The sequence below is a fragment of the Pithys albifrons genome, chromosome 1 (genome assembly GCF_047495875.1).
Source record: "Pithys albifrons albifrons isolate INPA30051 chromosome 1, PitAlb_v1, whole genome shotgun sequence".
Lineage (NCBI taxonomy): Eukaryota > Metazoa > Chordata > Aves > Passeriformes > Thamnophilidae > Pithys > Pithys albifrons.
In genome coordinates, this window is record NC_092458.1 from 91956291 (window position 1) to 91972226 (window position 15936).

The 15936-nt window shown below is 44.2% G+C and overlaps 1 protein-coding gene across 2 annotated transcripts in view; it reads left to right on the forward strand.

The window, feature by feature from the left end:
- LSAMP (limbic system associated membrane protein) overlaps nucleotides 1–15936 on the forward strand; it is a 323673-nt gene that overhangs the window by 139052 nt on the left and 168685 nt on the right. For both annotated transcript variants that reach the window (XM_071560498.1, XM_071560491.1), the window contains exon 2: nucleotides 5901–6133. In XM_071560498.1, coding sequence (XP_071416599.1) covers nucleotides 5901–6133 — 233 coding nt within the window. The remainder of the gene's footprint in view (nucleotides 1–5900; nucleotides 6134–15936) is intronic.

A 15936-nucleotide genomic window follows, 5' to 3' on the forward strand; every position in this document is an offset into this window, starting at 1 on the left:
GCTGAAAGGAGGTTTCAGATGCTTGGTTGATGTGGTCACCCACTGCCATCATTTAAGGGGCCCTTGCCTTCGCAGAGATGAAGATCCATTCAGCTGTAGGTATTTTCCGTAGCATTTTGTGCAGAGGAGAGCCCTATATGGAGCAGTGAAAACCACCCAGGGCCAACAGCTCTTTACATTGCTCTTCCAGACTATGTGCACCTGCGTGCTCTGCCGGTGTGCTCCTCTGGTGGGGCCTGTACGCCAGGGATAGGGAGCTGGCTGCTGCAGCAGCAGCGGCAGCGCTGCGCTGCTCCCGAGATGCTGGCAGGGTCTGCTACTGCAGTGGTGATGCAGGGCCTGGCTGGACTCTCCCCGGAGCACCCTGCCTGGGAGGGTCAGGGCCGGCATGCCTGTGGTCTATCCTTAGCCCTTGCTTGCTGCATCCCTGCAGTAGAGGAGGGGCTGCCCTCTTGTTGCCCCTCCAGCTGACCATAGTTGTGTTGGAGCCCTTGCTTGCCAGGCAGAGAAGGACTGAAGAGCTCAAGGAGATAAGAGAAAACAGCAGGATTTGCTCTTGAGCTTTCCTCACAGGACTGGGAGCAGTACTGTGTTTAACCACTGCATTAGCTTTCCAGGTTCATACTTTGCAACACAATGGAGAATTTGTCTTGAACGTTCAGAGCTGGCAGCCAGGAGCTGATGTTACTTTGTGCTGAACAAGCCGTGTTTGATCCCTCTCTCTTTTCCCTCTTGCCATTTTGCTGCCGGGGGGTAGAGGGCAGTGGGGGAAGTTGTTAGCTGAATCCTATGAGTGTGTGTGAAGTAAGAAGATTAGAGGAGGCTCATTACAGAGTGGAGGTGAAGGCAGATCTGATGCTGGGCGGGTTGGGACATCCTCTGGCAAAAGGGGGTCGTGTCCCTCAGTGAGTGCAACGGGGTGGGTTTCAGGTGCTTAATTGTGTGTGCAGCAGGGTGCTGAGTTCTGGCCTACTGCACAGACTTTGTCTTACAGAAGAGATGATCAAAGGGTTAATGGAAAAAAAGATGATTAAAGAGGAATGTGGGAATTATGACACAAAGCTGTGACCACAACACGCTTCAGAGAAAGATGGCAGAAAACACAGTCCATAAACCCACTATTTATTTATTTTTCCCCTAGATGAGGCAAGAGCTGTGTCTTGATGCAGCACACCATATTTCATTAGTCCTAGCAGCCTGCCTCTTCTTGCTAGTGGGGTTCTGACAGAGAACTGTGGAGTTGGGTCTGCTGAAAAAAAAAGTTTATTTGGAGTTGCAACAACAATTAAAAAACCCCAAACAATTATCCCAAGTTCAAGGTACATAATACATCATTGATAATGCTGTAAAATCCCCATCATGTTAAAGTCCTAATTTAAACAGCAACTTCACAAGGTCCTAAAGTGCTTCCTTCCTGCCTTTTCATCACTGTAGGCTCTAAATATTACTCACTCCTTCCCAAGGAAATGAAATACCCCTACTCCATCTCCATAGGCTGGGGCCATAGCTGCTATTCTGTTCTCTGTGAGCCATAATGGGGAAAATATTGCTGAGACCCCAGTTCTCATTTACCTTCCTGCTCCTTTTCCTCACCTCTTGCAGCCCCCATCCTGGCAATGGTGCAGCCAGCCTGGAGAAGCCATGCTAGGGCTTTCCAACCAAATGCCGCCTCTCAGCAGCATGCCCGTCTGTTCGCCGGAGGAAAGAGAGGGCGGAAAGCTTAGGGCCGAGAGCTGCTGGAGTGACAGGCACAACATAAACTGCGATGAGTGTTACAGCAACATGCTGGGAAATCAATGCACTGAGCGGCGGTGCCTCGATGGGAGGAGGAGCAGCAGTCATGGGGGCTAAGAATCAAGCACCAAGACCTGAGTGAAACAGCACAGGAGGTGAAACCTCCAGCCTTGGTGCTCAGCAGGATAGGAGATGTGGATGCCTGAAGCCTCACTCTTCTTTGCTTGCTTTCCCATCTATGAATAGGCATAAGCCCAAATACTTTCAAGAAGGGAAAAAAAAGACATCTCCTCTATCCAGATGGAGTTTTATTCAAAGCCTACAAAGGCAGGTTTATGGGAGCATTGATTTGGCCTAGCACTGTGCATTAGATTAGCAGGCGTGGGAGGAGAGAGAACAAGCAGCAGGGCCTACTCCTGGCTCCTGCCCTCCCCCTGCCTGCATGCTGCCAGATGTCCTGTCCCATCATGAAATCCAGTCACCAGGAATGTTGGTGGGCAGCCCTCTGCCCCATTCAAGTCAACGTTTTGTGCTGAAAGTCCAGAAGCATTCCTCTGCAGCAAAAGCATCACCCCCTCCTCTCCCTCCTGTGGCATGGCTCAGCTCATTTGTCTGCATTTGCATGTGGGGAAGCTGACGCTGAGGGAGGAATGTGAGGATGACCTGGGTTCCTTTCTGCTGTGTTCCTTTCTCCACATCCCATTTTTAACCATCCTCTCCTGGCGGGTTGTTACACAATTGGTGGCCACAGTGTGAGAACTGGAAATGCATCTGTAGCAGCTAAAAATGGTGCAGTCCCTAAAAACCCTCATGTGCCATACTTGACTATGTTTGTTTATGAGGGGAAGGAGGTTTAATGGGGCATGGCAGCAAGATTTTTTGTGCTTCAGTGTCTGTGGTTTGCATTGGCGCAAGATCAATAGATTCCAAGTCCCTGCAGTGATTATGCAAAGCATGACCATCACCACTCACTGGTCCTCTTGTTAGCCACCTCAGAGATGTCAAGAAATTAAACCTGAAACTGTAAGGAAAAGCAAAATTAATGGATCACAAATCGTTTATTAGCTCTCACTGATGCTGATGCTAATGCTTTCAATAAGCCTAATGAAAAGTGTTTGACTGTCTCTGTGAACTTGACTATTGATTATCAGTGAACGATAAGAGTCATTTGATATCTTGCTGATGCTGTGCTCCTATTGCTTTGCAGTTAAAATGTCAGTTAACATGCCATTTAATATTCCATTAGTATTGAATTAGCACTTATTACACTGTGAAAATCATCACCATAAATCCTTATTAAAGCATGATCCATACAGCTGGGTGGCATCTCTGGCAGACTAAGAGGGTGCGTGTGTGCAGACAGACATACTGAGATGCATCATCTGCATGGATGCATGTTCAGAGTATGTCAGGACTTGGAACTTCCACGGTTATTCATTGATTTTCCCTGACAGTTTGAGAGGAACATGTATGGTGAACAGAGAGCTCAAATCCATTTCACTTATTTTTCCTATTTTCCTCCTTTCTTTCTCCCATCTCCTTCTTTCTATATTTTGGTAGCACCTACTAACTTATTTCAGGGGCACTTGCAAGGTTGTCTGTCTATAGGTGTTAGCGACCATCCTAGGGCTGACCTTGATGGATGTAGGACATATAATGACATATTTTCTCTTCAAAAGAGAGGGTCCCCAGGTGACCATACCTCACAAGAGGACAAGGCTTTGCTCCCACTGTGCCACTGAGCTGTTACTGGCACAAGGCACATTACAGGGATGTCTTTGTTACCTCCAAACAGAGGGTTATAATGACTAGGTGCAGGACAGAGCCATGGAGTGTTGCACTATAGGTTTGGAAAGCAGCCTGACTGGGCTGGTGCAATGCCCTGGATCTGCTGAAGTCCAGCAGCACTTTCAGAAGTGGCTGAGAAACTTCAGCTCCTGCTGACTTCAGCCGTTAATCTGCTTAGCTTTTCACCACCAAAAGACCTAACTCCTGATTCTTGGTGCTGTTATGCAGAAATGCGTGTGTAACAGGGGTTGTGACCCTGAGGCAGCCAGCTCTGGAGGCAGCCTGGGCGTTCCTGCAGGGCTGCTCCCAGTCCTGGGGTACACTGTTTTTCCAGGTCCTTGCTTTCACCTCCTGTCACTGGTGATTACAGCCTGTGATGGCCAGTGGAACTGGAGCCATGCCCCACTGTAGTGGTACTGGTTTCTACATGTAAGTGGCTGCTCACAGTTTCCCCTGCCTCTATTTGACAAAGAGCAGCTTTTTAAAAACAATTGAGATCACATTTGAGAGTTCACCTCAGGGGCAAGTGCCTGTGTGGCAGGGAGAGTGGGCTCTGGCCTGAGAGCCAAACCCTCTCCCCCACCTTGGCTGGACAGCGGTAGTAAGGGATAGGATCTGTTGTGCTGCTCTCTAAAGCAAATGTTTGTTGGATCAGACAGAGCTGCTTGCAGCTCAGCCAGCAGTGTGGCGTGCCTCTCATCCATTCGCACCCAGCTTGGCTTTCCTCCTGCCCACAAGTAACCCCAGAACAACTTGGACAGCATCCATGGGCATGCCAAAAGGGAGTGGGTAAGAGGTGCTGGCCATAATGGTAGGGCCACATCACAAGGAAGGCAGCTGCAGCACAGCATGAATGAAATGCATTCAAATAGAAGAACTTGGAAAATGTCTGACCCATGCTAAAAAGCTGTATGAAAGCCTACTGTCAAATATTTGTCTTATCTTGAACCAATAATCTTATCCTTTCTCTCTTCTCTTTCAAATAACAACACATGCATGAATAATGAACAGGACACAATCCTGTGCAATGTGATCTAGGAAGGCTCTGTTTGAGCAGGGGGGTTTGTCCAGATGACCTCACTGTGTTCCCTTCTAACCTTACCCATTCTGTGATTCTGTAATAGTGGTGGGGAGAGGTGCTGGCTTATTTGGATGCTGTGACACTGTGGGCAGAGCTTTGACAGGTGAAGGAGGAACAGCTCTGGAGGCTGAGCTTCCCCGTTTATCTGCAGAGCAAATGTGGTGTGAGCTGCTGAAGGACAAACTCTCTCAGCCTGTCTGGGCCCACCCTGGTGGGTACAGCTGCCAGGGTGAAAGAGGAGTTATGTCTCTATCTCTTCTTCAGTCCTGGTCCTCTTGATTAAGACACAGCTGAGAGTGAGCGGGATGTGCCTCCTCATTAGCATCTCTTCATCTCTACTGTGCAAGTCTCCTTCTGGTAGTGGGAAGTGGTGCAGAGCAGGTGCCTTTGCCAAAAACATATTTGTCTTCACAGCACCTCATCCACTTTGTCAAGAAACAAAATACCTGTTTCGCAGTTGCAACAGAGATAGTCTGTGCTCTGCCTTGTCGTGGTTGGCACTTGGGGCCATAGCAGTTGCTGGTCTTCTTGATGCTGCTCTGCTTGCTACCCCTAGCTGTCATTCCTCCTCTCCTGTCCACCTAAGAGGTTCACAGGACATGCTATGTGCCTCACAGGGATGGAAGTTACACCCCTGAAGCCTCTCTTTTTCAGCCTGAGATCTGCACTTGCCTGCACAAGCAGGGAGATGTGCATCAGCATGGGGGGGTATGTGTTAGGAGGGTGATGTTCTAGCAGTGAATCCCCCTTTCCACAGAGCTATTTTTGGTCAGAGTGATGTAGAGGGAAGATATAGTTCCCTCCCCTTGTGCTGCTGAAACTGAGGGATGGAGGACCTGTGCCCTGAGCTGACAAAGCTGGAGCTCTGAATCTTTGTCCTCCAGGCTGAAAGAGCTCTGGGAGTGTAACTCTCTTGTATACTTGACTTTTGAAGGTGGGGAAGAAGCATAGGAAGAAGTACTTCTGACCTTTTTCATTGGCAGGGTTAGAAGGATTTGGTGATCAGGATCTCTTCTGACCTTCCAAAGTAACTTTTGGTGCAGGTGTAAGCGACAGGCAAAAGCAAGAGAGAACAGGAGACATGGGCACCCAAATTCCGTGGTTTCATTAACCAAAAAACCCTTCAAAATCATTGTGAAATACATGTCCATGGGACAGCAATGATGAGAAGATGCTGTGATTCACTGGCAAGGTAGGAGTGTGCTATGGAATTTCTATGCCAAGTAATAAGGGAAAGGGACAAAAAGATGATGGAGAGGGTTGCTAATCTCCCACTCACCTTTCTCATCCTCTGCAGATGTTATGTAGAAGACAGAAGCTCCAAGGTGGCCTGGTTAAACCGTTCTGGCATCATTTTTGCTGGAGAGGACAAGTGGTCCCTGGACCCTCGAGTAGAGCTGGAGAAGAGAAACCCCCTGGAATACAGCCTGCGGATCCAGAAAGTGGATGTCTATGATGAGGGGTCCTATACATGTTCAGTGCAAACACAGCATCACCCTAAGACTTCCCAGGTTTACTTGATCGTCCAAGGTAAGCAGCATACCTGATAAGAGAGCAAAAAGCAAAAGACACAGCCAATGGAGGGATCTGTATCTTTCTCAGGGAAACTCTAGTCAGTGGTCTGTGCATCCCTTATGTTTACAACAGGAGCCAGCAGGCCTGTCCCCTTCCACTGCAGCAGAGCATGGCTTTACTCTCCTGTCAGTTTGTCCTTTTAAAAGTGGTGACAGAGCAGGGGACACCGGTGATGCCAAGACATATTCTAGTATATTTCAAACCTGACTTCTTGCTCTGGTTGTTTTGGCACTGAGGGGAAAGTATTTGTTTATAATGACACTTGTCAGAACATTATGCTTGCCTCATCTCTTCGCAGACAGCTCTTGGGTTTCTATGCCTCCTCCTTCCTCAGGTTTCCTTTCTTTTCTTCTTGTGTCAACAAACTACTATGCTATGTTTTTTGGCTTTCCATTGTCAACTCTTTGGAAGGCTGGGGAATTAATTTTCCTGGGTGTTTTTCTGTGCTGGGTCATTGGTTTGCAGGGTGTGCTGTCATGAGGCATGTGTGAAACCTGGTACCTCAGATAGCTGCCATGTACCTTATGTTGCCCTCTCCTTTTTTAGCTGCCCTCCTCCTGTGTGTGTTCTAGGGAACTGGAAACTTGGTGAACCAGCACTGTCCTATCTGTCTGCCTGTATTTATGGTATAGCTGAGACTAATCACATTAAGGGGTTCACTGATTACTGGTAAGGGCATTAGTGAGTTTACTTGTTCCATCCTGTCCAGACCAGAATACCAAATAAGTGAGGTTACTCAGTTTTGTTTTGTTTTGCTTTTTGTCTTCATGCCATTATGTCTATCTGCCCATTTATCTAAAATATTTATAGAGCAGCTTTGGTGATTGGTATGTATGCATGTGTTTGAAACATATTACAGATATATTCAACTGCTACGTTATCTTTCAGGCAGGAATTTCTTATTTCTCCTGTTTTGTCTAGTAACCCATAAGGATGTAGATTTTATTTCTCAGCAGCAAGATTTTGAATTGCTCTTGATATAAATGCATGCACAAAAGGCCTTTTCCTCCTGTTGGTACTACTTGGCAAAGTGGGGGGCTAACTATGATACCAAGTGTTTGTCTGAAAGTTGAGGAAGTCCGAAGTGTGGCCGGAGATGATGCTTTATACACAGTGTGTAGTGAGACGGAAAGTTTGTTTGCTGGAGTGTGCCTGGTGTGAAATGCACTCACCAGCCCTGGAGGTGTCCCCTGCCTCACTGCTCACTATAGCAGTGCATAGCTAACCATCTGTAGGTGGTTTATTGTGGATAAAATCTCATGGCATACAATTTCCATTTACCTGTCAAGAAAAATATAGGGACAAATGAATTTTAGAACCATGCACATGTATTATTAATTTTATTTATGCCTATTAGGTATTGGCCTAAGCAGCAAAATTGTGTTCTCTAGCTTAGCTTTCACTTAAATATGTGGCCCTGAACTACTGCCCGCTTTCTGAGAATGAGAAAATTTAAGTTTTGACACACCTAAACTTTGGGTGCCTGTAAACAATGTCTCTGTGGGTAATCTTTGTTGCCACAGATTTAGCCAAAGGCCCATTATGATGTCATGCTTCCTGTAATCCTGTAATTAGGTGAAACTCACAACTTTAATTTTTCTAAAACTAAATTTCATCTGGAAAAAACCCCAAGCAAAATATAAATACAAAATCCTTTACAATTTGGAAGAGTTAGTCTCATTTTAAACCATGTTTTAAAAATAATCTTAACTAATAAAACTCATTCATTAGAAAAATAGTGTATGTTAGAAAATAATACCTCTTGTCTCTGAGTGTCATATAGTCATATTGATTGCTATTTTTCTCAGGTTTGCAGGTTGTCTGCCTGAAAATACTCTGCTACAAGTACAAATTAAAGGAGTTTGGATATTGAATCATGCTAAGCTTGTTATTTATTTAATGTAGTTTATTTACTTCTCTTGTTTTGGAGCTCATAAATTTCAAAACATAGCTATATGAAGCTCTGGACAACCCAAATGTAAAAATTAAAAAAAATAGAAGAAAATACAGCTCCTGAAACATTAAATGACAGGGTGGTCAACTGATCTCCTTGGTAATCTGTGAGGAGGATTTCTGTAATGTTGGTCAGTGATTCCCTTCAAACAAGTCCAAGGAAACAGAAACAAGCCAGCCTCAGAGACTCCTTGCTGGCTTTGCGCACACGGTTGGTGCTTGGATTTGCCAGTGAAAGATCCTGCAATGACACTTGTTCATGCCCTGGAAACAGTAGACTCTCTTAGGGCCATGCCCAAGCTCCCCATTCTGCTCATTTAGTGCTGTCATGGATTTATCTGATCCCCACTGCATTGTATACTAAAGACAAGTTTTCTATCTCCCCTGGTTCAAGTCCTTCATCTTTTTAGCCCCTGTGAAAACCCAGCCTTTATTACCCTAAGAAACAAATGGGATCGCTATATCAGAGACTAACAAATAGGTAAGCAGATACTAGAGTGCTGTTGGAGCCCTTACAACTAGAGACCACTGCATATCCACAATGCCAGCTGAAATAGATGAGCTTTGGTGTATCCTGAGTATACACTGCATTTAGATAATTGCAGTTTAATGGATTTGCCTTCTAGGACCAGGTTCTTTCCTTCCTTGAGAAAATCAGCTTTCTCTGGGGTGAGCTGTGCTTGATGACCTCTGCTCACCAGAGATGCAGAGTAAATCACAGAAAGAGGGACATCACCTCTAATGTATGTGCCCATGCCCTTTAGTATTTGCAAGGGAAGAGCCAGTTCTGCTTTGTAAGCCAGCACCAGTCTCTACATAAAAAGCCTACTCAGTCTGCTCCTTTCCTCTCTTAAGTATGTAGATCTACTGATAGGATCCTTCTCAACTGGAACATATTGCAGAGGTCTAAAAAGATGTAATGAAATGGCACTTAAGAAAAATATCAGACCTTCATGGACAGCTAAAAATAGAAAAATTTGTTTTCATAAGTCTTTCCCACTTTTCAAATATAAAGCCAACTCCGCTGGTAGAAGGAATTCACTGCCAAAAGGTTCATCAGTACAGCTGTGGCCATCTCTTCTATATTTCTGACCCAGGTGGGCAGCACTGCTTGCAGGGTGGGCTGGACTGGAGGGAGCTGTCTCTGCCCAGTTGAGTTTTTACCAGATGCTGGTACTACAGTCTCTGCACTGGAGTGAATGCATGAAGAGAAGGTGGTGCTCTGAACCACCACCTCACTCCAAGCATTTTGTGTTTCTTCAGTTGCAGTGTAATTGCCACTAGTGAAACTTTCTCTTTACTACCACAGATATTTCTGTTGATGTCTGATCAGAAGAGCAAACACTTGGAAGGACCTGCAAGAGGTGGTCTGGTCCCTCCCCATGCTGTCAGACAAGACCAGGTCTACAGTGGTTGCCCAAACATGTATTTTTTGAAGACACCTCATACCTGCATAGCTGGTGCATGTCCATTATTTCACTCTTCTTGCATTTGAAAAGCTTTTGTTAACATATGATCCAAGTTGATTTTGCTGCCTATTATTTCTCGTCCCTCCAAGATACATGGTGGCTATTTCCCCTCCTCTTCCTCAGAACTACGTTTTATCTGCCTGAAACCTGTTAATCCTGTGTCTCAGTTGCTTCTAATCCAGCTTAACAGACTCACTGTTTCTCACAGTTCCTGTTTTCCAATCTTTGTGTCATGTATATTTCACTACTGTTTGATTGGCCTACATTACATGAATGTACTGTCCAAAACCAAGATAAGAGTTCCAGTTCAGGATTCAGTCATGCAGATACAAGTACCAGCCATGTTTTTATATCACACTTAGCTTACCTAACCCCAGAATGAAATGAGATTCACCTTTTTTTTAATGAGTGCCTCATTGCTTTCACTTAGTCTCTCTGCATCTTTCTAACCCTCTGTTACTGGTCTGCAGCACAGTCTGCAGCTCCATCTCCACTTTTGTATTTGAACATTAATTGTTTCTCCCCTCTTTCTGAGCACAGCACTTTGTGTTCACTGTTGTTGGCTGCCATCTGGTTGGTTTCTCCATGGAGACTGCTCCTTCAGTTTACTTACGATCCTGGTCCCCAAAGCACTTGCAGCTGCCCCCAGCTTGGTGTCATCAACAAAAGTCAGGTGCCTTCTTTCTGTTCCATCATGAAGGTGTTAATTAAAGTATTGTAGAGATCAGGACACAAAAGCAGACTGTGATAGAAGCCCACAAAAACCTCCATCCCTGATGGATAGCGATCTGTTGATTGCAGTTCTTTGAAGCATCCTGATGATGATTTAACATCCACCATATTCCCTTAGTTTTTTGAAGACTGCCAGGTCTTCTGAAGTCAAGATATATCACATAATCACACATACTGCTTCTGCATTATCTGCTACTCCAGATATGCTACAAAAATGGGAAATGAGGCTGGGGTGGCATGATATGTGCTTGCCAAAAGTACATTGCTTATTTTTTTCTTTACTGTGTTATTATCCTCTTGGTACTTATAAATGGGATGTTTAATCATTTGTTCCGGTATGTTGAGTGATTTGTTCCAGGAGAACTGAGGTGTAACAGGTACACAGTGGCTGCCCCTTTCCCAGCATTACCTTGGGTTCTTGTTCCTTTTGCACTACATCCTCATGCCCTTTTCAGGCATTAAATATCAATAGAGAAATCCCTCTAGTCCTTATTGTCCCATCACAGTCACAGGCACAAGGGCACAGAGATTTTAGCATGCATAGTTCTGCAATAAAGAGTTCTGCAATAAAGACATAGGCCTGTCCAAGTCGACATAAAGGAGTAACTCTACTAGGAGGAAGCAGATGGTGGCTGTATTTGCTGTCCAGAGCCTTTACCGCTAGGTGTCATTGTGAATGGAGGTGACTTGGAACTTTTCAATGAAACTAAAACGGTCCATAGTTTTTGACTTCTAAATTTTGACTTAATCAGGAAGGTTTCAAAGGTCTGAGGTGCTTTTTGTAGTCAAAACTGGGAAGACAAAAAGGACAAATGCTACCATTGCCTTCAGGTGAGGTATGAAGAACTCACGTTCACATTTTTGCTCAAAGCCTGGGACTCCTGGGACTAACATTTCTTGCGATTCCCAGTTATCGGCTGGTCAAACAGTGTGGGCTCTCCCTTGGTTTAATGTTTATTTCATGAAAAAAATTCTAAAGGGCTTTGTCGTTTTGGGAAAACAAAAACAAATTTGGAAATGTCATCAGCAAATGTTCACAAAGAGGAATGCTTGTTTACTGCCCAGCCCTAATCACAAAACCAAAGTCAAATTCATGGCAGCTAAAGCCAGCTCTTACAGTTTTCTTTCTAAAGGATAGGCATTAATGTGTGAAAAGAAGCACAGGATGCAGCCTTTCTCCATTATGAATTGCCTTTGTAGAGCTCCGTGCTTGCAAAGATTCAGACTCACTATAGTTTCAAAGTGGTATAAAGATGTGTTTGTTGTTGCTGGGATTTAACCATAGAAAATTTATTATTAACTCTATGAGTAGATTAGCTGTGCCCCTCTCAGTACACTCTCCTGAAATTAAAGGACTTTGTACTGGTGACTGGTACAGCACAGCAGAGATCCTTTACCCAGAAAGGCAGCTGGAGGCTGTCTGGCTTCCCCAATGTGCAAACTATGCTGCTGGTCAGCCCCTTGGGAAGAGCTGGGTCTAGGGATGAAGAGAGGGGGTGTTGTCCACCATCTCTGGGGGTATTTGAAAGGTGTGTAGATGTGGCACTTAGGGACTTGGCTTAGTGGTGGACTTGGCAGTGCTGGGTTAAATGTTGGATTCAATGGTCTTAAAGGGCTTTCCCACCCTAAACAATTCTGTGATTCCATTATCTGCCAAGCCCTTGCCTTCATTTCAAGGACAGTAATAGGGAAAGATGATGCTTTAGACTTTGGGACTGTAAGAAAGGTTTCTTAGCAGAACTGAAGCAAGGCACCTGAGTGTGTATTCTAGGAGCCTGAAGTCAGATATCAAGGGATGGTAACTTCTGCTGTCACCAGGCTGGGACCTGAGCCAATGAGCCAGAGTCAGGGGCTTACGACCAAATGTAGATGTAACTGTTGCAGTGATTTTTCTTGGGCTCCCATTGTCATCAGTGAGGAGGCAAGGCTCTTCTCAGGCACAGTCTAGTTCATCCTTACATAGCCATCCAAAATTCATCAGATGAACTGACCAATGGACGTGTGATCATCCTTCCCCTGACTGGAGCCGAGGGTGAGCAGTCCATTTGGTGCCATGAATCCCCTAAGCCCTTCCACACTTCTTTCAGTCAATATTCACTGGAGTTTATTCCCTGCCAGAATTTATCATTGGTGGCTGTCAGTACCTGCAGTGGTTTGCTGGGAGATGGCAGCCAGGCTGGTGTTAAGCTCACCAGATCTGCGGAGCCCACCTTCCCCTGGCATGCCTGGCCTTCTCACCTCTGTGGCCAGCTCTGGAAGCAGAGTGGTTTGAAGGGAGCTGAAGCTATTCTTCCTTGACTAGCTATACAGTAAGGATGTTGGAGTCAAATGCTGTTCTCTGAGAGATTTTGGCTTCCCTGCTTTGTGGGTGCAGAGCCCATAAATATGAGGGATCTTTCTGAGCACTAACACTGTAGTGTTTTTCATTCCAGGGAGTATGCAGTAGGCAAGAACAAGCACAGGCCACTTTGTCTTTTTCAGGACATAGCCCCAATGGGAAAATGACAGCGTATTTGGCATGCTGTTGCAAAGAATAATGAGATAACATGGGAATATGAATTTTCTGGGAGGCAGGAAAAAAAAGATCATTTTAGTGGGAATGTGGGGGAGGAGAAAAAAAAAGATTGGAGGGAGGAGATAAATTCAGGTTACTATAGGGACTGGAAGAGACAAGTCCAGTATGTTTGGAAGGAAGTGACAGCAGATCAGTTTGATGGGGAAAATAAGCTGGAAGAGCAGGGAATAAACTTGGGGAAATGTAGGATGTTAGATCTTGCTGCACCCCTTTTGCTGTTATACCATGGACCTTAATTTCCTATCAACAAAATCATTTCAGAATGTCAGGCATACAGTAGTATTGGTGGCAATTCTTCTGGGTTTTCTGAACTGGTTTGTTTTGGCAAACCCATAAACTGCAGGAAAATGCACCTGATGTTTCATAGGTTATCAAGGTATTTCCTTCTACTTCTCATACAGTATTGTTCTTGCCTCCCCATAATGTCCTAATGCCTCTTAACTTCTGTTTTTCTGTCTCCAGGCATGGCTGGAATGTTGCTATGCAGCATAGGCTTTGGTTTGTTATACTGGTTGGATCTTAGCACTTCCTAGTGCATAAATCAAGAGTTTTTTCTGGAAATATTTTGCTGCTTGCTTTGCAGGTGCAGGCAGGAGACAAAAACAGAATACTTCAAAAAATGCTTACTCATTTTGGTGAAAGAAGCATAGCACAAAATACATGGACTGCTTTCCTATGGCTGGGAGGAAGGATCTTGATATGATAATCAAAGTTCTTAGTGATATAAATCAGTTTAGTTTGAGTGGTCTCTTCAGAACAGGATCAGCTGATTTTGTGTGATTTTATCAAGTCAGCTGATTCTAGATTCAGACCAGTGCTTTGAAAGATTTTGCCTTATTATTTCTCAGTCAGATGGTCTCAGTCTACAGCCCCAAGTCTCAGCGTGGACTGTAAGATGGGGAGCAGGGGCAATATTTTTATCTTAGCTCCAAACACAGCAAGAACTTAGTTCCACCACCAAGTCTACTAACCCTTGAGAGGGTGGAAGTAACTATCAATTTTAAAGTCAAGTGTGCTTTTGCTCCCACTACTGAAAAAGAGCTGTAGTAGCACAATAGGGTTGCCTTGACTTGTTGCAAGCCATGAAATTTGCCCCAATTTTCCCACAACAGGATATATCCTCTTGGACATCATAGATTCCCATTTTCTGTTCTCTTCGTCATAAACTGTGTCTTCTCAGTAGTGAGCAAATAATATTTTTTTTTGCTGTATACTCTTGAGATTTCTTTGTAGAAAAAAAGTATTAGTATAATCAGGAATAACTATTTTATTAATTTTACATAGCAGGCCTGTGCCTGCTTAGTAGCTCGAAAATGAGCAAAAATCTGGGTTTTAAAAAATTCTCAGAAAGATCTGATCTGCAGTTTTGGATTTCTAACATCAAATAATGAGAATGGCTATAGCTAGTCTCCATTAGAAACTTTAGGATCAGCTTGTCTCTTTACTTGCAATGCGAATGAAAGCTAAGGTTAATCATGCTCCACATTTCTCTGTCTCAGCTCAACCTTTTCTGTAGCTTTACTGTCCATTTTATTTTCTTCCTTTCAGTTGAAAGAAATACTGCCAGGTTGAGATTAGCCAGATTTGTGGTTCATTCAGTTGAGCTTTTATTATATCCAAACCCTCGAGGTACTGAGAGTAGTTTGGCTTCCTAAGGAAACAAGAAGTTTGTATGGGTTTATTTATATGGTTATGGTGTTTGTTTGCCTTTCTGCTTGGCAGTTCTCTGCTCAGCTTACTCCAGCTCATACCTGCTGTGATCTTGCCCCAACAAGAGCCCCTCAAATTCTCCCAGTGAACCCCTGTCTTTTGCATCCCTTACCAGTGGGATGTGTAACAGGCTCTATGGTTGCAGGTTGGTTTGTAGCCACACACATGCCAGCTGGCAGTTTGCCACCTGGTCAAGAACTCTGAAGGTTTTCCAAGGTGTGAAGCATCAGGAGGTAGGACACGTAGCTGTGTTAAAGTAGGCCTCGTGAATTCCAGTGTTCATGGAACAGTGTGTTCCTTTTGTCTGTTTTCTCATTACGTCGGTGCCAGTGGAGTCAATGCTGCAAATCTGCCATGTTTAGAACTCCATATGGGAAAAGCTTCCAGATTCCTGGGGTCCACCAGCTCATGTTCTTTGTTTTTGGCTGTGGTGTTACTCTCTATACTCATCATAGCTGTTTGTTAGTGGATGAAAACCTGGATCAAAATCTTGATTCCACTGAAGTTAAAGGGAATTTTGCTTCATTGGAGCCAATATTTCATCTGAAATTGGAATTGGCTAGAAACAGATTGTAAAATAAACCTCAACTGAGCCAGCAGTTCAAAAATAACATTAAGAATTACAGAAGGAAGCAAATTTCTTTCCTATCTTAAAAGATTTCAATATTACTCGTTCATATGAATTAAATACAGAAGGAAAGAAATTGACATTTCAGGAAAGGGAACAAGGAGATGGTATTTCTACAATGGGACTGCCCTTTTAAAAGAGACTTGAGGATTTAAAGAGTGGGAGGAAGCAGATAGGCATGGTCTCTGCTGTGCCTTCTACCACATTGTTGTGTCTGTGTGGTGGAACCTGGCCCCAGCTGATCCACAGTAACTGTGTGCCCCTACCATTTATCTCAGTGCAGTTGCTGGCCCTCATCACTCCTGAACGTATGCAGAGTCTGTCTTTTTGGTGTGTTTGCATGCTATGCCTTGTAGCATAAGCATCCAGCTGCTTTCCACAAAAACAACAAATGATAAATCGTATTAGGTAACAGGTTTTCAGGGTTTGGATTTTGATGGCTTTTTCAGAGCTCCAGCTCTTCTTTTTATCTTTAGAAACATTGGAATTGCTATCCCAGTAGCAGCAGCTCCTTACTCACCAGAAAGTGAAGAAACATTCTGAGAAAATAATTACTTAATATCACATTTCCTGTATAGCTGCTAAAATGTCAGTACTTGGTTGCTTGGAAAAAATAAAAAACAACCTACAAAAATAACAGAATAGCAGTTTCATTTAATAAAGCCTGAGATGTGATAGTTAAGGCAAAAAA